This window comes from Capricornis sumatraensis, chromosome 1 (genome assembly GCF_032405125.1).
Source record: "Capricornis sumatraensis isolate serow.1 chromosome 1, serow.2, whole genome shotgun sequence".
Classification (NCBI taxonomy): Eukaryota; Metazoa; Chordata; class Mammalia; order Artiodactyla; family Bovidae; genus Capricornis; species Capricornis sumatraensis.
In genome coordinates, this window is record NC_091069.1 from 190260839 (window position 1) to 190286885 (window position 26047).

The 26047-nt window shown below is 44.2% G+C and overlaps 1 protein-coding gene across 1 annotated transcript; it reads left to right on the forward strand.

The window, feature by feature from the left end:
• The first annotated feature begins 2241 nt into the window (after nt 1-2241).
• Nucleotides 2242-25719, forward strand: LAMP3 (lysosomal associated membrane protein 3). Its single transcript, XM_068985746.1, has 6 exons — nt 2242-2290; nt 8747-9501; nt 10367-10495; nt 21177-21234; nt 22698-22868; nt 25580-25719. The coding sequence occupies exons 1-6, from the start codon at nt 2242-2244 to the stop codon at nt 25717-25719; spliced, it is 1302 nt and encodes a 433-aa protein (XP_068841847.1).
• The last annotated feature ends 328 nt before the right edge of the window (nt 25720-26047 follow it).

Below are 26047 nucleotides of genomic sequence, written 5' to 3' on the forward strand. Positions count from 1 at the left end.
CCTACAAGAAACCCACTTTAGCAAACCAAAGCCTATGCCTGAAATGCCTGAAGGTTAAGAAACTGAAACCTAGAGACAACCAATCACACACAGCCAGCTTGACTTTCTCAAAGAACACACCCACTGAAGCTGCAGCCAATCAAATAATTTCCTTCCTTTGCTTCTGCTTCTTCCCTAGAAAAGTCTTTCCCCCAGCTTCTATCAGTGGAGCTCTCCCAACTACTTCTGGCTTGACCCTGACCAATTTGAACTGAGTTTTGCTCAAATAAACTTTAAAAAAATGTTAGTATGCCTCATTTTATCTAACAGTATAAAGACACAAGAGCTTCCCTGGTGGCTCAGATGGTAAAGAATCTGCCTGCAATGCAGGAGACCAGAGTTTGATCCCTGCTTCAGGAATATGCCCTAGATAACAGAACTGCAACCGACTCCAGTATTCTTAACTGGAGAGTTCCATGGACAGAGGAGCCTGGCAGGCTATATAGTCCATAGGGTTGCAAAGAATCGGACATGACTGAGTGACTACCACACGCACACATAAAGACAGAAATAGATTAAAAGTAAAAGGATGGAAAAAGATATCCCATTCTAACACTAATCAAAAGAAAGAATAACTATGTTAGTATAAAAACAAATTGAGTCTTGGAACAAAGAATATGACCAAAAATAAAAATCACTTAAAAATAATAAAGTGGTAAATCTATCAAGAGGACATACCAAGCCTAAGTGTTTACACATCAATAACAGAGCTTCAGAATACACAAAGCAAAAACAGAACTGCAAAGAGAAATAAAAATATCCACAATTATAATCCAGTATTTTGACTTGAGAAATAGAATGTTTCCTGCCGTATTAGTAAAGAAGGATGTCAGGGTCATCGGGGATTTTAGCCCTCCAGGGCACTCTGGAAGGGGAAGAATACCTGTGATCCAACGGCCATCAGGCTACAGCCACTCCCTGCCAGGAGCTCCAGGGAGCTGTGCAAGCATGTGTGTTCATTCAGTCTCAGTCATGTCTGACTGTGCAACCCCACAGAAGGTAGCTCACCAGGCTCCTCTGTCCATGGGATTTCCCAGGGAAGAATGCTAGAGTGGATTGCCATTCAGGGGATCTTCCCAACCCAGGGATCAAACCTGCATCTCGAGTCTCCAGGATTGAGAGGTGGATTCTTTACCACTAAGCCACCAGGTAAGCCCCCAAAGACCACCTACAATATTGTTAATAGCTGATTAATGCTTTAAATTTTAAAAGTACTAACTTTTAAACTTTTAAAACTCCTTAGCAAACTTCGGACAGTATTGCAAGGTAATTTTTTAATGTAAAGTTGGTTAGTTAAGCCACCATTCCTCTGATCTACTGCTTATATGCGTATTCCTCCTGACTGGGATTCACAGCTCTGAGAGACCATCATTGCTTCATCTAATTAATAGAGGAAGGAGATAAGAGATGAAAAGGTCATCTTTCCAAGACATTGAATATTATTCATGTTCCAGAAAAACCAACTGGGAGTAGGCATTATTATCCCTATTATACAGCAGAAGAAACCTAGGCTCAGAGAGGTTACCCAAGGTTGTACAACTGCTGAGTTGGCAGGGTCAGGTTCAAACCCCAGATCTCCCCAACTCTTTAGACCATACTCTTCCCACTCCCCGAGAGGTGAGGGTGCCAGATAAGGCTACTTTGAGCAGCGAGCAGGGCTGTCTCCGACTTCTTGTGAATACACACAGAGACAGACAGCGCTCTACTACTGAGTTTTGACTCCTACTCACTCCTCATGAGTGAGGGATTGGTTTTCTCTCAGCTGAGAAGGGTCTCTGGGTTTATATAGAAGTAGATTCAAGATCTTAGAGAAAAATGGAGACCCAGCTTATGAGAGAAGGAAGCAGGTACTGACACAGATCCACCTCCTCTTGTGGAAAATAATCTTAGATGCTCTTAATCGGGCTGGGGGACATGCCCCACCCCCCACCCCATTTGTTACAAACACTTAAGGCAGAACCGAAAGTGTCTGCTTTCACCGGAGGGCCACTTGTGGTTTCCTGCCCTCAGCGCACTGCTTGGGAGGGCCTCTCAGTTGCTTCTCATAACACAAGTGACTTTGGTTTCTTGGCCACAACTGAGTGAAGGGCAGAGGCAGCCTGCCCTGGCGTCAGCCTCCCACCGTTCAGAAGACCCAGCCGTGCTGAGCGCTGAGCCTAGCAGCTGCTTGGCGAGGCACTGGTGCTCCCTGGCTCCCCAGTCATGTCCTGGCAGATCTCTGCAGTGGTGCTGTTCTTCGTGTCTCTGGCTGGTGAGTGACACACATGACCTTCCACGGTGACCCCACCATATCTGGTCCTATTAAATGTAAATTCATTCTGGTTCCAGTGACCAAGGTGGGACAGGGCAGACTGAAAATAGCTGTAGTGGCTTCAGTTACTGTGGGTGTTTGACTTGGGACTGTTTTTTTTATTCCTCTGCATGTGGAGCACACTTCAGTGTTTCCCAAAGGCTTCCATGGTTTGGATTGTTTACCATGAGTCAGGCAGAGTAGGTGTCAGCCCAGGAAGACAGAGACACTGCCTGTGGTTCCCAGATGGGTTCTAGGCACCTGATTAGGGAGAGTTTGTAGATATCACTCCCATTTAAGAGATGAAGAACTGAGCCAGGACTTAAAGATGGGGCTCTTGGCACACACTCTGGGGAAAGCATGTCATGCTTTGCTTTTTCTGCTTTTCTCAAATGAAGTGCTACATTTCTGTCATGTAACAATAAGTTGTGAAGATGAATGAGATGTGGCTGACAAACTGCACCATCTCAGAAGGATGTAAGCCAGGGCGTCAAAGATTTGTTTTTCAATTGCAAGGATTCAGATCAGAGAGACTGTCTGGGAAGCTAAGCTTTTAATGATCCTTTTATGTCCCTATCCCCTGCTTTCACCAGGAGTGTTTTCTCCCTAGGACACAGGGTCCTCTTATGTACTTTGTAAAGCTTGCTTGTTGATTCACAATTCCGTATACTACCACTGACTTCAATGTGTAAGAGAACTAGCTCTGTCCACACGGCCCCACTAACGTGCTCAAATGGGGGACACACCTGCAGTGGAGTGTAACCCAAATCATCATGAAAGTTGGGTGAAGAGTCAAGCCAGCTGCCCTAATCCAGGCTGTTTTCCTTTGCACTGCACTTTCAGAATTAGAGTTTCACATTCTTTGGGAGGCAAAAATGGAAAGTCACTATTATGATTAACAAAGCAAACTAATAAAAAACCATAAGTTCTGAGCTATGTGTGGGCAAAATTTCAATGGCTGGCAGGTGACTGGGGGATTCAAGAATGCAATGAGTGTGTGATAAATGCCCAGGCAGGTGGAGGGGAAATGCCACATCGCCCTTTCCTCTCTGAGCTGCACATTCTTAGAGGTGAACACAGGCACTCAGCTAACAAATCAGGGTCCATGTTCTACACTTATGCACTATACTCCTACATGCATATATTCAAGAAATACTCGCTAAACTGGGTATGAGCAAAAAGCATTAGACATTTTGCTTGGAGAGACATAGCTTTAAAGTAAGTTTACTGTGTAATCTTTTTCCAGTCACTTTTCTTCCCTGATCTCAAATTCTTCCCCTGTAAAATAAGGGGAGTTAAGTTGGTATCAGTTAAATTTAGGTTTAGTTGCACACAAGAGACCAGCTCCAAATAGTGAATTAAACAAGATGAATGTTTGTTTCCCTCTTAAGTGAAAATGAGTCAAGAGGAAGTCAGAGCAGGTGTGTGTGGACTCATTCTCATCGACCCACCACCCTATGTATGACCTCCACCTGCAAGACCTCCTCACAGCTCTCATTGTCTGCAGAGCTCTAGCCATCACATACAGTTTGCAGACTAATTGAAGGAGGAAACAGGAAGGCAGCAGAGAGGCCCCAGGAGTGACTGAGCTCCCTCCAAGCAGCCTTCCCAGAAGGTCCACATGACCCTACCTCTTCTATTGCTTTGGCCTGAGCTCAGTCACACATTCCTATCTTTCCCATCCGGAAAAGAGGCTTGGAGATGAATCTCAAGCAGTAAGCACTCAACTTCAATTCATGGTTCTATTTACGAAGGAAAAAGAAGAGACTGAATTTTGGGGGAGTCAGCCAGCCGTCTCCAACACAGGGCCGGAGCCCCTTCTGTTCAAAGGTTCTCTTTGAGTCTCAAGTCCCCCAGAAAGTTAACAGAGATAGGATTTGCATCTTTTTGCTAAATGCTTTAAGACTAAACTGTGAAACTGTGAGCAGAATCTTGCCAAGGGCTGACCCCTGCTGCCCCACACATCCAGAAACAGTCTTCCTGTCTCATGCAGCTGGGGCTGCTTCTGCTGCCCAGGGAGGTGCCAGAGAAAGTACTTGTGCATTATACCCAGTTCCCTGCCCCTGGATGTGGCCCCTGGGGCTCCATTTACTCTCCAACTGTGTTCCTTACCGCTGTGCAAAGTGTAGCCTCCAAAACCCACCAGGCCCACTCCCTGCTGGCCTTCCACCTATCCCTCCTCCCCACACCCTCCCATGTTCCCTTCATGTTGACCCCCTTGCTGTTCTGCAGACATGCCAGGCTCTGATGCCCTTGTGCCTTTGCACAAACTCTTCCTCTTGCCTGTAGGATGCCATCTGCTCTCTTGTCTGGCTGAAGAACTTCTGTTAGATTCCCCACCTCACCCCATCGCACTCAGAGGGCCTGCTTCAATAATAAGCCCTGCCACACTGAGGTGTGTAGTCCATTTTTGTATCTGCCACACAAGGTTTAGAGCCCCTAAGAATTAAGACCTGCCTCAGTTACCTGAACTTGGCTCAGCTTAGTCGCCCATATAGCTGTTGAATTGGGTGTGGCAGGGAAACCAAACTAAGGCTCTCTAGGAAGGCCCCACTGTCTGGGAAATACCAAGAGAAGTAGTACTTGTGTGATCACTGGCTTTCCCAGGGCCTGCTTGACGGGGTCTCTCTCAGATCCTCATGTGAGCTGTAGGGAAATCCAAACCTTCTCACACCACTTGCTGCAGCTCACCATCTAGAGGGGTGAAGACTCTAGGGTACTCATTTTCGGAGTCTCTTGAATCCTGGAGAGGAGATGCTCAGGTTCTGGGAGTGAGAGCCTGGCAAATCAATGTGCAGATTTCAGGTTGTGTTCTTTTGAGCAGGAGGAGGGCTGAGAGATTCTGAGTTATGCCCTGCCCTTGCTTCTGCCTACTTCCCTCTTTGTGGGTCTCAGAGAACTTAACTAAACCTCTAGGGGTCAAAGAACCCATTTGAAAATTATGACCCAATTTTGACAAAGATTGGGCATATATGTGTGGTCATAAACATAGATTTTGTAAAAACAGAGTATTTTTCAGAGTATTGTTTCCTTGAGTACCTAACAAACTTATGAAGTTTCTTGGACATATTTCAATGCACAGCAGAGCTACCCCTGTCAAATTTCCATCTTATCATCGGCCCATTTTTACACCTCACACTCCTACGAGGAAAGGAGGAGAGGGGCTAGATTGGAGAAGGAGAATATAGGAACAATATTTCCCAGAGTTGTTTAGTTGTAACACACTCTGTCACTTTTGGTCCTGTCACCTACCAGCCCCAGGCATCTGTTGACCACAAAGTCATGTATCATACGGAGACACCATCACTTCCGGGCACCTCACAAAGGTTTCCTGTACCCCAAGAACACTTGACAGGGTACCATGAGTGTTCTTATCCTGTTTGGAGCGCTGTGCATTCATAAATAGCCAATGTGTTTTTTCCCCTTATTTGAGTTCATTCATCACGACTGAGAGATAATAATTGTATTAATTCAGGAAGGTTCCCCCTTTGAAAGTGTGTGCTACTCAGTTGAGGAAATTTTACTCAGTTGAAAAGATTTACTTTATCTCATAAGCATAAGGTAAACACAGTGGGATTTTATCAAGGACCTAATTATCCAGGAGAGCAAAAGGCAGGTGGTTCTCAATCTCCTAGAGTTCTCTGGAGCAATCTTTGCTTTTTACAATAGATATTCCTAGACACCATGTGGTGGGAGTGAATTCTATTTCTTCATCATAATACTATGATCCTAATGAGATTCCTATTGGGTTCTTGACCCAGGAAACAGCAACTCAGATTTAGCCCAAATGAATTGTGAAAATAAATCTTCAACAACTGTCAACCTTCATAATAACCATGAATGGAGAAACCTTGCCCCAGGTTCTACAATATGGGCAGAAAGCCTCCACATGGAGAGATTTCACAAAGATTTACAAAGTAAACCTACAACCCAGAAAATCAATTGATATAACTCTCAAATATTATACATTTCAGTTGTCCAAGTAAACATTTTGGATACAGAAAAGACTCTTTAGTAATAGTCTAAAGTAACTAAATGTCATTAATAATGTCTTTTACAAACCAGGTGTGCAGAAATAATTGATAAGTGTTACTACTGGACTTACAGTTAGCCTTTTCTTCTGGAAAATGATCACTGTTTTAGCATGTGGGCATTTGAAAGCCTCACTAAGGACCACCATGATGAAGGTTTGGTGAACTGGGGTCACTGCAGGGGCACCCTACTCTTCTCTCCTCTGCTTTTGTCTCTTCTCTCACTGTTCTTCCCAGGGGTACACCCTGCCTCCACCCATCCACAGATCCAAGGGCAGGCTTTGCTTCAGACAGGGGCTTGGGTCTAAAGCTCCAAAATTTACTAGTTGAACAATTATGGTCAAGTTAATAGAATTTTCTAAAATTGAGTTTCCTCATCTGAAAAACATGGAAAGATTAGTACCTGTCAAAGGGTTTTTGAGAAGAGTTGATGGAAGATAACCCTTGATCTGAGGTCTGCCATGTAGTAAGTGGCTTGTAGTAACTTGGAATTTTATTGCTATTATTATGGGGACCTTGGATGAAAAAGATAGAGTAAAGGAGTTTGTGGATGATGTTTATTAGATATGAAATTCAAGACTCTACAAACACCAGCATAGAACAATCTTTCCATTTTCCCCGTGCTTTTCCAAGTCACTGCCTGACACCAGGCAGCTCCCGCTCCAGTGAGTGAAAGTACAATGGGTAAACACCAGGAAACCGTAGCACTGAAGAGACAGCACCATCTCTCAGTGCACCTGATTGTAAGCTCCCCTGAGACATCATCGCACCTGTTCCAGGTTTGCTCTGTGCCTGAAGGAGACAAGGATAGAGCTTTTCTGGTTGAAAAAGAGCCAGAGGCCTTTGGCCCTGAAGGGTGACCTGGGAGAGAACCTATGACAATAAAGCACATTCTAGGTCTGCTTAATAGTTCAGAAAGGCTTTTACTCAAACCACCTTGTTTGAGCCTTCTAATAATCATAGGAGGAGGGTGATCCAGTGGTTAAGAGTCTGCTTTGCAAATGCAGGGGACGTGCTTTTGATCCCTGGTTGGGAAACCAAGATGGGGAGCCACAACCAAGACCCAAAGCAGCCAAATAAACATATGAATGATCCTAGGAGGTCTACAGTGTTATCACCGCCCCTTACACATTCAGTTATTTATTCATTCATTCTGTAACCGCTGAATACCTTCAATGCACAAGCCCTGGTGGTAGAAAGAAAAAAAGAAAAAACCCACAGCTCCCACTTGGAGGTTGCCTTTAATCTAGAGGGAGAGATGCACAATCTATAAACATATAATCAGGGCTGGTACACGCTGTCTGGCCAGGCTTATTGTTAAATATTTGAATACCATCCCCTTATATCATTACAAGTAGTGATTACTGCGGTGCGGGCAATGAAAATAACACTGTGATGGAGAATTGTGGGAAAGGAGAGCTGTTCTATGTGGGGAGGGCAGGGAAGATTCTTGAAGGAGCCGACATTTAAGCCAAACTGTGAAGGACACGCACACCAGATATATCAGAGCCTTTATGGGTTAATTTAATTTCTTAGCTGGAAAAGACTGGACCACTCTAAAGGTTAAGTAAGGGAATGATAGAAATTGGACTACAATTAGAAAGCTGACGGCAAAATAAAAAATGGAAGGGAACTGAATCTCTTGTCATTGGAGGCAATTATGCATAGACTGGCTGAACACATGACAAAACATCCAACATTAAAATTCACACATTAGATTAGGGTTTGTATTAGGTCCCTTTCAAGCCTGGGATTATATGATGCTATGAAAACTGTACAAGTCTGTGCAGATCTTTATTCCTGTTATTCAAGCTGCCCCAGCTCTTTCAGATCATCCCAGCAATATCCTACCCAGGAACACACTCTGCCCAGGAACTGTCTGGATTCATGTCTGAAGATGGAAGATGAAGTGACATTGACACTTAGATATCTAGCTGAGCATGCTCTCTGGGGTGTTAGTACCACACCCCGTACAGACAAAAGGAAAGAACATCTCCAGTACGATCATGGGTGACAGCCTTGTGTAACTCAATGAAGCTGTGAGCCATGCCATACAGGGCCACCCAAGATGGATGGGTCATGGTGGAGAGTTCTGACAAAGTGCGACCCGCTGGAGAAGGGAATGGCAAACCACTTCGATATCCTTGCTTCAAAAACCCCAGTATGATCACAATCCTGTGAAAACATGGGTACAATCAAAATGTTAAAATTATGACCTCGTGGAAGAATTTTGAGCGATGTTCACGTCACCATTCTATCCTTGTAAATTTTCCCCAGATCTAAAAGATGCATGTTAATTTTAATGAAACATTAAAGTGGGAGTGGGGAGGGACTAACAAATGTGAGCTATTAGTTGGTATAGTAACATTTTTTTTCTAATTTGCAGTGATTTGGTATTATGACAGTCATCATAACAGTCACATGAAAGCAAACGTGTTTCCAGAAATCACAGGTTATTCTTCACCTACAACAGGACAGGCCACAGTAAAACCTTCTCTCCTCCAACCAACTAACCAAGTGCCTCACAAAACTGCAGCAGCAAGATCGACAGATGGTCACGTCACCTCTCAGACAGTTGCCAAAACATCCAGCCCTGAGACCCTAACCACAAACACAACCATAGAAGTTCTAGCAACAACTTCCCCAGTAACTACAAAGAGCACCCTACCAACCACTCCAACAACCCACACCCTAGTCACAACCCTGGGCACACCCAACAAGTCACACATGACTTTTCCAGTCACTGAGGCTAAAGCTGGCCTCAGTGTAGGTCCCAGTTCACCACCAGTCACCGTCAACCCAGCAGCTCACACCGCTGGAAACAGGCCATCAACTGCCAGCCACACAACTGGGAAAACCACCCAACTCAGTAACCAGACCACCCTTCCAGCAACTTTGTCCACCTCACCACACAACATCACAACCAGTCAGAAACCTACTCAACCCACCCACACCCCAGGGCCAACCACAACCGCATACAACACCACCCAAACAGCCTCGCCTGCCACCATAGCTCCCAGGCCCACCCTCGCACCGCAGCCATTGTCACCCAAGACAGGACTTTATCAGGTTCTCAATGGAAGCAAGCTGTGTATCAAAGCAGAGATGGGGATACAGCTGATGGTTCAAGACTCCGTGTCGGTAAGTCGGGGCCATAGGACCATAACAACAGCTTCGAAAAGTTTGAGTGAGAGTGCCTTGCTAAAAATGAACATTCCCCTGCATCCTCTGTCTTGTAATGAAACAGACACTTGCAAGTTCCTCTTTCTCCAAGGTCCTCTATTAAGAGAACGTGTTTTAGAATACCTATAAAAATAGACACTGATAGTGACTGTATGAACAAAGGAAAGCACACGCCAAAATTTTAAATATGCACATTCCTCACTTTTAGCCAGCATGGGCAGAGTGTGGGGTATGTCCAGCATTGATCCCAGCCTGGCCCTGTCCCTCTGGATGACTTTCAAGCTTCAACAACTTTCCTGTGAAATGAGAGGTTTGCATTCAATGGTTGTTACAACCACCTGTGACATTGATATGAAAAATCCAGATTAATGAGAAGATTGGTTGGCGGTATTGGGGGTGAGGGGTTAAGATTATTTGATTTACTGAAAGAATCACTATAAAAATTCTTCCTATCTTGCACCATTTCTGTGATTGCAAGTAAAACTTCTACATTCGGGTTTTTATTTGAAACAGAAGTTCATTAGACAGCAAAACATTTCCTGTAGTGTCTAGCATGTTTGACTGAACAAAAATTAAATTTCACACAGTTTATCAAGGATATAGCTGCCACGAATTATCTCTGAAGGAACTCCTCACTGTGAGAGCACTCTTTCGTTTAAAAAAAATCTTAACAGATTGGAAATGAGAGATGTCTTCTAGGGACTTTGAAATTCCCCAGTGAAAACCCACTAGCCTCGAGTTTCAGACTCCTTTCTAGCCTGTGTTTCTGGTCTCCCAACTAAAGTGTTCTCTTCATTGAGCCCATCTATTTTATTTGGTTTAGGTCTTTTCACCTCAGAAATACTTCAACATCGACCCCAATGCAACTCAAGCCTCTGGAAACTGTGGCTCCCGAAAATCCAACCTCCTTTTGAATTTCCAGGGCGGCTTTGTGAATCTCACATTTACCAAGGTGAGGCTGAGATCCTTACACGAACAGGCTCTAGCATTTCTTTCCCTGCCCACCCCCAGCTGCCCCCCAGCATACCCGTCCCCGCCAGGGCCAGTGGTGCAATCCCACACTTCACTTTAAATTCCAGAGGAAATAGACATCAAAGCCTTTTTGAGATGTTCTCTGATAAGAATGAGGGTCATAGAGATGGAGAGGAGGCAAGTGTCGACATCTCCTATTTGCTCTCTTTCCCCTTCAGCCTCCTCTGTGCAGCCCAAGAAGGGCTTTGATGCCTCTGGAGGTGGGGCACGGGGCTGGGGTGGGGGGTGGGGGGTACTTTGCCTCCAGGTGGGGGAATTTGGCCTCAGGGAACCTGACCACAGTGCCCTATGCAAACCACCCAAAGGAGGAAGTTGTACCAATGAACAGACTCACAGAAATTTCCAGTGGGCACAAAAAGCAGTATTACTCTGACACCAAAGTCAAATGTCATGGAAGGCAAAATCCAGGGACTAACCAGGAGCTGGGTTTTCTAGGCCATATCCTGGAAGGGAGCAGACGACAGAATATAGTGGAAGAGCATGGTCATGAGCTCAGAGTCTTGGCTACCAGTTTGACTCTGTTACTGTTCTGCTTTTGACATCAGGCAGGCAGCTTAAACTGCTTGAGTTTTTTGTTTTATTTTTTTATCATTTGAAAAGTGGGAGAAAGGAATTAAAGATCACTCCTGTAAAGAGCTTGATCCAGTACATAGAAAGTGGATGCACATTAGCTAGTCGCTATGGTTACAGTGACTGAAATGGGCAGACGTCTTGGGGACACAGTGATGGCCAGTCCCCCTCTCAAAGGAGAAGCTCTTTCTGATTGCCGCCAAGTGTCTAACAGGCCGAGAGGATCCTAGCAGCTGGGACTCAGTGCAGATCTCTTTTTTACCTGTCTAACTGACCCCTGAGGTTAGAGGGTCTTGGTTAGCAGATCTTAGAGAGCAATGAGCACAGACTTTGGGATCAGACAAATCAAGATTGACTTTCAGTCATAAAACTTACTAGCTGCATGACCTTGGACTAGATTGGGGCATTTTCCTTGTCTATAGAATGGAACTAGTTATAGCTACTTAGTGGGACCCTTGGGAGAATTAGAAATGGCGTTTGTAAACCAGCCTTAGCTATGACCCCAGAGAAGGCAAAAAGTCCCAAAGAAAGTAAAAGTTCCTACCAGTCTTAGCCTTCTGGGGAATGTCTGCATTTGAAAAAACGTTATTTGGCTGTGCTGGGTCTTAGCTGTGGTATGCGGGATCTTTGGTTTCAGTCTGCAAACTTCTAGCTGTGGCGTGTGGGACCTAGTTCCCCCACCAGGGGTCGAACCAGGTCCCCATGCATTGGGAGTGCAGAGTCTTTACCACTGACCACCAGGGAAGTCCCAGTTTCTGCATTTTAAAAGAGAAGTTGTTTCAGCCAAAGTGGTGGCCACAAATCCCAAGATTACAGGGGCTAAGCATAGACTTTGACGTATATTTAGTCTTAATTGCGAAGTAGTTGAAGTAGCGAAAAAGTAAAAATATCTTTTGTCTTGAAACAGACAATCCTTATTTTTTATTTTCCCACTTTTGGTGAAGACTTCATTTTTCCATTAAATCTGTATAAGAAAAATGTGAGCATATGTGTGAGGTGACGAGCAGCAGCCTCAGTAGTGAGGCGACGAGAAGGAGGGGCTCAGGAGTTCTGGTCCTCCCCAGAGGGGACAGCCAGAGCTGCGGAGGCTGGTGGCAGGGCTGGCATCTAGCCCTGGGGACTGTCACTGTCTTTTACGGTGAGCGTTCACTCTGGAGGGTGAGGTGTCCTGAATGGCCACCGCTCTACTGTGCCAGTTGAATATCAGCTGGTAACGAGAGACCAGTGTTGCCAGTGTTCAATAGAAGGCAGAAGTCCAGATCTTTTAATAAAAGCACATGACTTTTTAAGTGAGCAACACATTAAAAAAAAATTGAACACTATTGACCCAACGAAACACAGTTGTAGGCCTGTGTTTTGGCCTCAGGACCCTGACACTGTGCCTTCTGCCCTAACAGTTGAACTATGTGAAATACCTTTAGGCAGGAAAGTTTAGATTCTTCCACAAGAGAAATGCGCTCAACACTTCAGTCACTTTTCACTTGTTGCTACCCTCTACGCCAGTGCTTCTCAACAGCAGCAGTATTAACACTTGGGTTAATACAGATGAGTCTTTGCAGTGGGGGCTGTCCTGTGCTTTGTGGGTTGTTGAGTAACATCCCTGGCCGACACCTACTAAATGCCAGTTCAGTTCAGTTCAGTCGCTCAGTCGTGTCCGACTCTTTGCGACCCCATGAATCACAGTACGCCAGGCCTCCCTGTCCATCACCAACTCCCGGAGTTCACTCAGACTCGCGTCCATTGAGTCAGTGATGCCATCCAGCCATCTCATCCTCTGTCGTCCCCTTCTCCTCCTGACCCCAATCCCTCCCAGCATCAGAGTCTTTTCCAGTGAGTCAACTCTTCTCATGAGGTTGCCAAAGTACTGGAGTTTCAGCTTTAGCATCATTGCTTTCAAAGAAATCCCAGGGCTGATCTCTTTCAGAATGGACTGGTGGGATCTCCTTGCAGTCCAAGGGACTCTCAAGAGTTTTCTCCAACACCACAGTTCAAAAGCATCAACTCTTTGGCGCTCAGCCTTCTTCACAGTCCAACTCTCACATCCATACATGACTACTGGAAAAACCATAGCCTTGACTAGACGGACCTTAGTTGGCAAAATAATGTCTCTGCTTTTTAACATACTATCTAGGTTGCTCATAACTTTTCTTCCAAGGAGTAAGTGTCTTTTAATTTCGTGGCTTCAGTCACCATCTGCTGTGATTTTGGAGCCCCCCAAAATAAAGTCTGATGCTGTTTCCACTGTTTCCCCATCTATTTCCCATGGAGTGATGGGACTGGATGCCATGATCTTCGTTTTCTGAATGTTGAACTTTAAGCCAACTTTTTCACTCTCCTCTTTCACTTTCATCAAGAGGCTTTTTAGCTCCTCTTCACTCTCTGCCATAAGGGTGGTGACACCCAACCCCAGCTATGATAATCCAAAATGTTTCCAGACATTGCTAAATGTCCCCCAAGGGGCAAAATCACCCCAGATTGAGAACCAGTGTGCTAGAGAAAAAGAGAGCCTTAAAAAAATAGGAATACATGTTAGTGATAACATTTTTGTTGTTCAATTGCTCAGTCGTGTCCGACTCTTTGCAACCCCATGGACTGTAGCATGCCAGACTTCCCTCCCTGTCCATCAGCATATCCTGGAGTTTGCTCAAACTCATTTCCGTTGAGTCAGGGATGCCATCCAACCATCTCATCCTTTGTCATCCCCTTCTCTTCCTGCCTTCAATCTTTCCCAGCATCAGGGTCTTTTCCAATGAGTCAGTTCTTTACATCAGGTGGCTGGAGTATTGAGCTTCAGCTTCAGTATCAGTCCTTCCAGTGAATATTCAGGGTTGATTTCTTGTAGGATGGACTGGTTGGATCTCCTTGCAATCCAAGGAACTCTCAAGAGTCTTCTCCAACACTACAATTCAAAAGCATCAATTCTTTGGTGCTCAGCCTTCTTTACGGTTCAACTCTCACATCCATAAACAGATGTTATAAAGAGAACCAAATTGTAGGATAATAAATAGAAGCTGACTAGCAAGACTGATTTTTCAGCCAGTTTATCAATAATAAGAGTTTACTGAGCACCTACTTTGTCCCCAACACTGAGCTAGACCTAACGGGAGAAATAAAAGAAATATAGGTAATAGTTTGAGGTTTCAGATCGCATACAATAACTCATAATTTTTAAAATTGAACACTGACAGCTACAGAAACAAAGGAAAACCCCTCCCAGGAGGGAAGTTGTTGTTGACGTTGTTCAGTCAAGACTTTACTTATCTGTATCATATCTGTGTGACCATGGGCAAATCAACAGCTGTCTCTCTGAACCTGTTTTCTCAAGACGGGGCTGCTATGAAGATGAATTGGGCTGGTGTATGTGAAAGAGCTGAGCAGGGCATCTGGCCCATTTAGGGTCAGGAGGTGGTTTTCCTTTCTCATTTCTCTCTGTTTCGTTTTTTAAAGAACTGAAAACCTTTCCATGTCAATGTCTCATTTGATTAAGATGACATGCTGAGAGTTGTTCAAACTCTTCAGCTGCAGGATAAATGTATCTCCTCTCACCCTCTACTACCCACAATTTCCTTCCTGCTCAGGATTGTTTGTTTTAAAAACAACACATCTTTCAGTAACTCTGTGTAGAGTTTATGTTTCTGTTCTCGGTACTATCCCTTTCTCATCCACCTGGTTTGAAGGGCAATGTGAGCCTTCAGCACTGACTCTGGGACCTGGAAGAAACCAGGCACCCAGAGGGAGGAGCCCCAGGGCGACACAGTGTTAGCCACCGAGGTGTGGACAATGAAGAGTGCCCAACCACCTGGTGTTTCCCCAGAGCCTTTCGGGGCATTAAGAGCTGTCTTAGCTTACAGCTTCCTGAGAACTGTTATCAGCATTTATATGTTAACACCCTCAGGGGGCGCTGTTCAGAACTTCCCAAGTGGGTGGCCCACCATTCCTGTCATGCTTTCCCTTGTGGGGTTCCCTCTGCCTGGAATGCCCCTCCCACCCCTAATTCATCCTTTGAGATGAAATATCAATTCATCTTCACCCTAGGAAGTCTCCCTACCTCAGTCACCACCTCCATCCAGGTAAACTGGGACACTTCCCTCTCTTGGTTTCTGGACCCTGCATATATCCCCTGACCTCCACTAATGCACTTGCCACACATTTTGCCATCTTGAAGGCAAGATTTTTACTTATTCACACTTTTTAGTGCTCAGCCCTGACTTTACATATAGTGCGTGCTTATGCTTAGTCACTCAGTCCTGTCCAGCTCTTTGCAACCCTTTGGACTGTAGCCTGCCAGTCTCCTCTGTCCATGGGATTTTTCAGCCAAGAATACTGGAGTGGATTGCCATTTCCTCCTCCAGGGGATCTTCCTGAGCCAGGGATCAAACTTGTGTCTCCTGCATTGTGGGCAGATTCTTTACCCTCTGAGCCATCCAGGAGGTCCTTATACACAGCATATTTTTACCAAATGTTTGATGAAAGAATGAATCAATATGGAGTAAACCTAAACTTCACAGAGAACTTTGAGCAAAGGGGTCAAAAAGTAAATTAGCACCTCTGTGTAAACAGCCTCTTTAGTTTTTGTGACATTCAGAGTAGAGATTTCTTTCTTTTTTTTCCATTTAACTTTTTATTTTATATTGGAGTATAGTTGATTAACAATGTTGTGTTAGTTTCAAGTGTACAGCAAAAGCATTCAGTTGTACACATATATATATCTATTCTTTTTCAAATTCTTGTCCCATTTAGGTTATTACATAATGAGCAGAATTCCCTCTGCTACACAGTAGATCCTTGTTGGTTATCTGTTTTAAATATAGTAGTGAGTACACGTCAATCCCAAACTCCCTAAATATCACCCCATCTGTCCCCATGGTAACCATACCTTGAGCAAAAGGGGCCTGATTGATGTCCACATCCTGAACATCTGTGATTGTGAAACTCCCATGATAGAATTTGCAGAAGTTGAGGAGGGGACCCTGGGCATCACAGTCATTGATATGCTGCCTTCCCGGGCAGGCTGGACAGATTGGCTTTCTCTGGACCCTGTCCTTTGCTAAGGAGGATGTTTAGGTTCCTTGCGCTAAAATCTTTCTGATGAGATATTGCAGAGACACTGACAGTGAGGAGCCACATTGTCAGCAGCCATTGGTTGAGTAGTGAGACGGTTTTTTAGCAAATGGTTCATTCAAATGGACATGCTGTAAATGCTAAAGTACCATACTTGGCTCTTCGGAGTCCTTGGCCCTCTTTTGTCAGTGCTGATAGGTACACACAGGCTTTTTACTTTATCTTCAAGAATCTGTCATGGTAGATATTTGTCATTCTTCAGCCTCAACCCCAAATGAGAAACCATCTGGCAGACTAACCTGACGGGTGACAAAGGAGAAAGCAGACGTTATAAACTGAATAATGTGTGGCATGTAATTTCCCTTGGGCTTTGGGTTAACACCTGCTTGAAGCTCTCAACCTACCCTGCAACCCCACTGCTCTTCTCTGCATCCACCCCGTTCCCATCACTGAGAGCTGAAGTTTCAGCCAGCTTCTTTAATCCATAGGGCTAGCTAAGCTTAGCTCACTGGCTTGTTCTCTTTTTCTGTTGGTAGTGGATCTGAGCTCTAGGATATAGATACAAATTATCCTTTGAGCTCAGTGAGAGAGGTTTACTGGGAAGGGGAAATCTTTTTGTTAACAATGCTAGTTAAAATTTGAATGGAGACTTTGTGATCAGTTTTTTATATGATTCCTTCATTTAATCTTCACATCAACCTAAGATGTGAGGATTACTATTGCCTATTACTGTTGTCCCCATTCTTCTATTGAGTAAGTAAAAAATTAAATGTTTGGAATGTTCACAAAGATTCAACAACTCAAACTAGGTTACATGGGAACAAAGACATATTTTAAAATTCTTAGCAACACTTTATTCTCCCAAATAGGAGATTCATCGCTCTAACATTTCATAACCAACCAATGTATTCAGCAACCTTGTATTTTACTGATGGTGTAGCCTAAGAGTCAACAAACTATGCCCCCTCAACCAAATCTAGCCCACAACTGAAAAAATGTACAGACCACAAGCTGTACAGTCCACAAGCTGTACTGTCCACAAGCTGAGAATGGCTTTTACATTTTTTATGGTTGTGGGGGGGAATGAAAATTCTATGACACATGGAAATCATATAAGATTCAAAATTTCAGTGTCCATAAATGTTTACTTTTGGAATATGGCCACACTTATTTGAGTATATGTCATCTACAGCTGCTTTGTGCTAGAATGGTAGAGTTGAGTGGCTGCTACAGAGAACCACAAAGCCTAAAATATTTACCATTTGGCTCTTTACAGCAGAAAAAAAAAAAAAAACAACTTTTCAACCCCTCAAATAGAATAAACTTCAGCCTTGTTGCCATTCAAATTAGGCCAAATTCTGAATTTTCAAAAGAAATGCTTTGCTCCAGTTTAAATGAAAGACAATTTTATTTTCTTTAACACCACTCCACAGAAAAAGTGGGTACCATGATCTAAATAAGATTCATTCAATATTGGCAGCATACATTATAGAAAACTTGAAATCTCAAGGAAATTAAACATTCCTCTGATCTTTTGTTTATATAAATTTGCCGAATACATGTTATTCCTTCACCATGAAGATAGACAGCAGCTTTGTCAATATTTGTCTAATTTTGACTCAGTCAAAACAGAAAGATATAGGCTTGGGGCTCTGTCCTGTTATATCATGAGATGAACTTGCAGTGAGCGTGGGCACTGCCATCTGCTCTGGAGGGCCTCGCCATGGGCGCTAGCCCCGTGAAGCCCAAGTTCTTCTGGAGCAGGAACAAACCTTCCCATCAGGGCATGCCGTTGGTTGGGCCCATGCTTGCTTTAATGCTTCCCCTCCCGTCTTGGAACTCTTAGTGATTTTTCAAATGTTATTTATTCATTTATTAGCTGTGCTGGGTTTTCGTTGCTGTGCCAGGGCTTTCTCTAGTTTTGGCAAGCAGGGGCTACCCTCTAGCTGTGGTGCTCGGGGTTCTCATTGTGGTGACCTTTCTAGTTGTGGAGCACAGGCTCTAGAGTGCTCGGGCTTCAGTAGTTGCGATGCCTGGGCTCAGTAATTGTGGCTCATGAGCTCAGTAGGTGTGGCTCGAAGGCTCCAGCATGAGGGCTCAGCAGTTGCGGTGCATGGGCTTAGTTGCCCTGCAGCATGTGGGATCTTCCCAGACCAGGAATTGAACCCACGCCCCCTGCATTGCAAGGTGGATTCTCAACTGCTGGACCACCAGAAAAGTCCCTTAATGACTTTTGATCTTGCATTTTTCATTTTGAACTAGGCCCACAAGTTATACAGGCTTCCCAAATGGCTCAGTGGTAAAGAATCTGCCTGCCAATGCAGGAGACGCTGGAAATGCAAGTACGATTTCTGGGTCAGGAAGATCTCCTGGAAGAGGAAATGGCAACCTGCACCAGTATTGCCTGGAAAATCCCATGAGCAGGGGAGCCTGGTGGGCTTTAATCCATGGGGTCACAAAGAGTCAGACACTGAGCAACTGAGCATGCACGCACAAATTATATAGCCAGTCTTGCTTCCTGAAGATGATTCTGTACAGGCAACTACATTTCAGGGGATATGAAAGGAAGTTCTTACACAACAATTTTTTCTCTGTAATTCCATATCCCACAAAGGAAAATGTTGAGCAAGATCCCATAGACAAGATCTTCCTTTGTCTCACCTACAATGTGAATCAGAGGTAGATTCCTGCCTCCTCTGAACCTCTTTATTCTCAGTTGTAAAATGGGATAAGAATACTTATGCTACCTCGAGGGGTTGTTATAAGGATCCAAGAAGGCAAAAAATGCACTTAGGAAACTGTAAAACCTTTAAAGAAATACAAGCCCCCTTTCTTTACAAGGAGATGCCGGAGCTGCCACAGGAAAGAGAAACTCCAGGAGGTCTCTCATGGAGCTCAGCCTGACACCACCACTGTTCTGCTGCTCCTTAAATCAGTCTCTTGCTACAGCCCAGTTTCCAAAAACAAAGCCCTCACATCACTGCCCTGCTTAAAACCCTTCAATGGATTCTTTCTGTCCTTAGGTTGGGGCAGGGATATTATAACAGTGACTGTGGCCCTGATGTAGTACAGGTCTCTTTTTGGCTAAAAGAGACCCCAATAAAAGAATAATCTGGGACTTCCCTAGTGATGCAGTGGTTAGGCCTCTGCTCTTTCACTGCTGAAGGCCTGGGTTCAATCTCTGGTCAGGGAACTAAGATCACACAAGCCACACAGTGTGGCCAAGAGGTAGGAAAAAAAAATAATAAATAACCTGAATAAACTGTGTCTGAAAGCAACTCAAGAAAGGCCTGGATCACAGTTGTTTTTCTCTAAAAAAAATGGATGATCCAAGCACATTGTCCAACTTTCCTTTGAGACCCAAGACTGAGTATCTTGAATGAATCATCTAGGTCTTATTCTTCTCCCAGGACCTAGAGCACTGCCTGGTCTGGGGTGGATATAAGAGAGGTTAAAGGCTAGCCAGGCAGCTGGGGGTCATATCTTCCCTCCCACCTATTATTAGAGTTGTGACCTTGGGCAAGTCACTGAGCCTTCATCTCTTCTACTAGTTGTTGTGAGGATTAAATAAGGTGTAAAGCAGAGGTGACTATCACACAAGGTAAGAAGTGCTGGGCACGAGGTGAGAAGCCAGAGTGTGGAGGTGCTTCAGTGAACCGTAGGATCCAGAGTTCGGTACATTAATAGCAGTGACCTTACTGGAATAATTTGTACTCTGGAACCCTTACTGTGTAAGGAATCATCATTTTCATCCACAAATAATATGTAAATGAACTAGATGTGGTCAAGATTATTATTGTCAAATTCCTTTGATGACTACTAAAAGTAATTCTGTGTCAGCTTCTCATTTTGGTTGCTTTACCATTTTTGGCAACTCCTCTTACTTGCAGATGGTTTTCTAAAGAATGCTTAAAAGTGGTAACACCATAAATCACCTGCTTTAAAAAATAAAAACTCTTTTTCCAATGTACCCTTTCATATCTCAGTTCAATTCCTTTTAACGTTTCATACTCTGAGTCTCTCAGGAAGTTATAGGGCTATTCTGTAGGGAGTTTTTCGGTTTGTTTTGTTTTTCCAAAAAGACAATCTCTGGATAAAATGCTTTCTAATTCTGAATACAACAGCCTGAGGTCCTCTTCTAGGGAGCAGTCAGTAATCTCAGGGTTAACCATTCCTTTCCAGAATCCTTCATGTTTCCATCTAACTGCTTGGAGATATGAACCCATTAATCTGTTTAAAGTAATTGATAACCTTTCCAGGAAAATCCACACACATACACTATTTTGCATACTCTATTTTTCCCAGGGGGGTTTATGAGTGAAGTCATTCAGTCGTGTCTGACTCTTTGCGACCCCATGAACTGTAGCCCACCAGGCTCCTCTGTCCATAGGATTCTCCAGGCAGGAATATTGGAGTGGGTTGCCATTTCCTTCTCCAGGGGATCTTCCCGACCCAGGATTCGAACCCAGGTCTCCCGCATTGCAGGCAGATTCTTTAACCTCTGCGCCACCAGGGGAGCCCATCAAATCCACCCACAGTAGCCTTAAGGATGAGTGGTCTCAGTTTAAATCCCTACCCTAAGATACTAATTACTAATAACAGCTTAATGTTTGCCCCCCACCCCACAACCCACTTACCTTCCAGATATATTTGCATTTTATCTGGGAAAAACATGGCCTAGCTGAAGGGACTCAGATTTTACCAGGAGAATTTGAATTTCAGGCTCTAGCAACAAGCATGATGTAGAGAAATTTTTAGCCAGGGGCAAGCCATTACTTATTATTTATTTATTGTGTGATGTATTTACTTTTTTGGAAGTTTTCTAGCACAATTATGGTTCCATTACGACATATCCCCAAACCCCCATATCAATGATTTAATAGCTAGAATCCTGCCTAAACAGTCTGTAAACTAGGATCATAAAAAAAAAACAGAGATTACCCAAAGATTTACACACTACTGTTTTACAGGATGAAAACTCATATTATATCAGTGAAGTGGAAGCCTATTTGACTGTCTCAAATCCAGGTAAGTAGGTGGAGAGGCCTGTTCCACCAGCGATGATGCTGTTTCTGGTTAGTTCATTTTTCATCTCACTAATCTGTGATGCTGCATTTGAGACGCAGGCAGGAGATACAGTAGCACAGTAGTTAAGATAACAAGCTCTAGAATTGGACAGCTTGAGTCCAAATTCCATTTATTAGCTGTGTGGTTTTGGGCAAATGTTTTCAACTCTATTTCCTCAGCTGTAAATGGTGACAGATGAAGTATGTCACCTGTCGTGACATCTCATGACATGTCATGTTACGTCATGTATGACATGTCAATAGGTAAGTTAGTATGGGAAAGCTAGTGTGGGAATTAAACAGGAAAATGCACATCAAGTACTTGCACAGAGCCAGACCCAGTGAGCTGACCCTCAGTGTGTGATGTGGTCTCAGACACAGGCGAATGCGCCGCCAGTGGCAGGAGAGGAGGGAAGGTCCAGGCTGCCTCACTAACACCCTGTGGGTGAATTCACTGAGGTCCACAGTCTGGTCCCTGGCCCCAGAAGCCCTTAGCACACCCTTAGGTAGCAGCTGTCTCTTCAAGGAACCTGGTGTTAAACCAAGGGTATAAACTGATGTATAAAAGCAGAATGCTAATCTGTTCATTCATGCTACTGTTTCTTATTGTAACTGCAAGGGGGCCAGAGAGATAGGTCCTCTTGGTCAATGAATTTTCTCCCATTTGGGAAAACAAGTATATTCAGAAAGGTACTTGGTGGAGGTGTAATTAGAACATGTGGAGTTATTATGTGATTTAAATGTTTAACCCCATGTGCCTTAAGCATTCACCTCCTTGAAAACGGTGTAACCCGCATGAGACAGTGCCAGTCTTTGAGTAGGTCCCTCTCTCTATCAGCACTCAGAGGGCTGGAGATGAGCCTCTCCCTTTTCATGGGTCCATGAAGAAGCAACAAGCCCTCCCAATGAGGGGCCTAGTCCTTCCTTTTGCTCTGTTAATGCATTCAGTGTGATGATATGCAAATAATCAACTCAGTAACTTTGCATGTCTCCGCTCTGATTAATTATTAGTAAAGAGTTCATGTGATTTTGACTCAGAGAACAATCTTACTTCTTTTATTTCTGAAGTTTTTGTGGGCACTGTGTGTGCGTGTGTGTGTGTGTGTGCCCAAGCATTGACAATTGTCCACATCAGCTCTGCCCCCAAATGATTTAAAATAACTGAAGAAAAGATTCCCAAAAGATTTGATTTCAGCCTTATCATATTTCAGTGTGAGTGAGATGACTCTCAAATACTGCAAACAGCAGGAAAAAGTCCCCAGAGAGCACCTGGGTGAGGTTTCATGAGGCGAAGGTGGCAGAACTCCAGAAAGCCACATTTAAGAAAGGCCATTGAACGCTTCATGGGCCACCAAGCAACAGCTGGGGCTCAACAGCTATTTGCCAGGATTCTTACATGTCTCTATTTCACCTTCGTGTTTTTAGCGAAAGTTTACCAAGGAATGAAACATGCAATGATGATGTTTGAAACTGTGGTCGGGCATTCCTTCAAGTGTGTGAGTGAACAGAGCATCCAGCTCTCAACCCACCTTCAGCTGAAAACAGTGAATGTCCAACTTCAAGCCTTTGATTTTGAAGATGACCACTTTGGAAATGGTGAGTTATGTCACAAACATACACTTCTGAGAAAGTGTACCAGGGTAGTTTTAAGTTATTTTTGTTTGAAGCTTTCAAAGGAACAAGAATGACTTGAACATCCTAGAACAGTATGATTCCACCACCAAGCTCTCAGGGTCAAGTTTCTCTGACCAGCGCTCTCACCATTGTGTGAGTCAATAACCAACCTCAAAATCTAGCTAAATCTATTTTTGATAGTTGAGAGGTATTCCTAATGTCGTTGAGTTATTATGAGAGAGATGTTTTAGAAACTAAAATTCAATTCTTGCCCATAAGTAGAAATCCCTGTAACACTGTTTTCCTGGTGGGGAGAAAAGGAATTCCTACATGTCTTAACCCACTCATGTCCATTGCCCTCCTGTTGTAGGTTACATTCTCCTTGTCTGACCAAAATACACGTTCTGACTCATTTATACACACATGCACATAATCAATCAAAAAGTCAGAAAACTGCCATCGGTAACCTCCCTCAAGACGGGCGGGTCATGGTGGAGAGGTCTGACAGAATGTGGTCCACTGGAGAAGGGAATGGCAAGCCACTTCAGTATTCTTGCCTTGAGAACCCCATGAACAGTATGAAAAGGCCAAATGATAGGATACCAAAAGGACAGGCAGGCCTGGCGTGCTGTGATTCATGGGGTCACAAAGAGTCGGACACAACTGAGCGACTAAACTGAATCTCCCCAAGCAAGCTGCTGAGTACTGGTAAACTCAAGTGTCTTTGGAAAACACTTTAAACATCCTGAATGTGAGTGATGGGTAAAATTCAAGATTTCGGAATAGATTCTTTCCCACTTCCAGAGGGAAAAGATGTGATAATTCTAGACAGAAATACACTCAGCTGGACCTCCTCTTCTCAAATCCAAGCTGTGCCACCCGACTAGTGCTTCCTCAAAGTTAATCTTAGTTTTCATCAACTTCTGCTTTGGGTTTTTACCACAACAGAGGGAAGCAGGTCATAGCAAGAAGACCAGGGACAGCCCAGGGTGACTTTCCAAAAAAGCCCTTTTCTCCCCACTGAGAAAACAGTGTTACAAGGATTTCTATATATGGGCAGGAATTGAACTTTAGCTTCTAAAACATCTCTTTCATAATATGTCAGTGACATAATAGCACCTCTCAACTATCAAAAATTGATTTGGCCAGATATTTAGCTGTAAATTAAATTTCTATAATGTGAGTTTGATTTCTCTGTAAAGTTGAAGATGTGAGGGCAGAAAACTCCGGATATATTAACACTTGGTGAAAGCATTTAGCAAAGGAAGTAGTAAGGTGTTATTTGCTGTGGATCCCCTGATTTCTATAGGTTTCATCTGAGTCCTACAATTTCTATCTTCATTCTGGAACTTTACCACAGTCCAGATTAAAATTTAAGATTAAATATTAAAATTTGCTAGTAGGTATTGCCCCTACGTTGTCATCTTGCCTCAAAACACCCAGTTTGAAAAATTCTTTTTAAAATTCATTATGAAGTGTTGAAACACCTCTGTATTTAATCATGCGGTTTTAAAAACAGTACACGCATTTGCTCTTCCTCCCCCTCAGAACCTGTGTATAGAAGGAAGTTGAGCAGGTCTGGGAAACCACTTAGTGGCAGAGATGAGAAAAGAAAACCTTTCAGCAGCACACCTGGCCTGCTATTAGCAATGCTCACGAGGAGATGTGGAAAGCTATCTTACCATTTTTTCCTCTCCCTCCCTTGCCCTCTCATATAAATTGTCACAAAACCCTGTCTGGTCTACCACCAGAATATTTCTCTTGTTCATTCCACCATCCCTACTTCAGCTCAGCTCCTTGTTCCCAGTCCTTGTTTGTGCTCAGAGTTCACTAAAGATGCTCAAGTGTGAAGTCGTATGTCATCCTGTAAATAATATTTTCTACCAAAGAGAGAAGATGGGGAAAGGAATCAGTTAAAAAGTAAAAGTTACCATACAGTATGGTGTTATAAAAGGCATAAGTACAAAGAGCTGTGGGAGTCAGAGGACAGTGTGACGCACACAGTACCGTGGGGAGGAGGTCAGAGCAGCGCTGGCCGATGGCTGGCCCTTCACCAGGGGCTCAGAGAACTGGAGAGGAGTCCCGCAAGTGTGAACGCTCAGCCTTGTCAAAGAGAATGGTCATCTCAAACAGTAGGCTCCTGGCCCCACTTCTCAAGCTCTTCTCTCCAAACTCTGGGAGGCTGCAAAAGCTCTCTCTGGTGTCAGGAGCCCGGGCTGTCTGGCAGCCCCTTTCAAGAGGCACAGAGTTTAAATAGAATACTTTGGCCACATGATTTGGTGCAGATTTTGACGTTGGGAAACAAGGCTTCTCGGCTCACCCTGGCTCTAGAGTCAAGACACGATTCTGATCCTGACCCCTAGCCTTAACCAGTATTTCTCAAAGTTGAATCTGCCTCCCAGTCATGTCAGAATCACCTGGGCCCCACGTCTGACCCACAGAATCAGAATCGCTTGGGTGTGGGGCCCGGGGACCTGTGGTATAATATGCCCCTTAAGTGGCCAGAGGCACTGAAAGTTCCAGGGCTGCAGTGGCCCTCCCCTTCCCATCTTCACCCATCTGTGCCTGAGGCAGCAGGGACAAGCCCAGTACCTCCATCTCTCTTTTCTGTGAAGCTGAGGCAGGTGGGGGCAGTATCACTTTCCAGTGTCGTGGCCAGCCTGTAACACCTGTTACTCTGACTTCACTTGCAGCGGATGAATGCATCAGTGACAGAAACAGGAGAGAAATCCCTGTGGCCGTGGGCCTGAGTATCGCGGTACTGCTTGCCGTTTTGCTAACAGCATGCCTGGTGACCAGAAAGAGGCCCAGTAGAGGATATGAACGCATGTAAAGCCCCACCTTCTTCAAAATGTGCAAGGTTAAGGCCTTGGAAATGCTGGCTGCATGTTTAGCCTGAAGTGATGGGATCACATTTTCTAGTTGCCAGCCCCACCCTCCCAATCCGACTGGGACACCAGCTTTCCAACAAAGGCTGTCAAAGCTAGCTACGGGGAGCCCCCACCCCACTTCTTCCCGGGCCATATGGGCTTGAGTTCCATCCACACCTGATAATACAAACCTGGCTGGGAGAATTAGGGACAAGAGTCATGGATGTGAGCAGGGTCCTGTGAGATGGAGAAAGCAAAACACCAAAGGAGAAACTGTGGGAAAGGCATTTT

Bases quoted from the DNA above. Each gene is read 5' to 3' on its own strand.
- LAMP3 (XM_068985746.1), top strand. From the start codon at position 2,242: ATGTCCTGGCAGATCTCTGCAGTGGTGCTGTTCTTCGTGTCTCTGGCT. The intron at 2,291-8,746 runs GTGAGTGACACA...TCTAATTTGCAG, and splicing joins GTTCTTCGTGTCTCTGGCTG to TGATTTGGTATTATGACAGT. The intron at 21,235-22,697 runs GTAAGTAGGTGG...TCGTGTTTTTAG, and splicing joins TTTGACTGTCTCAAATCCAG to CGAAAGTTTACCAAGGAATG.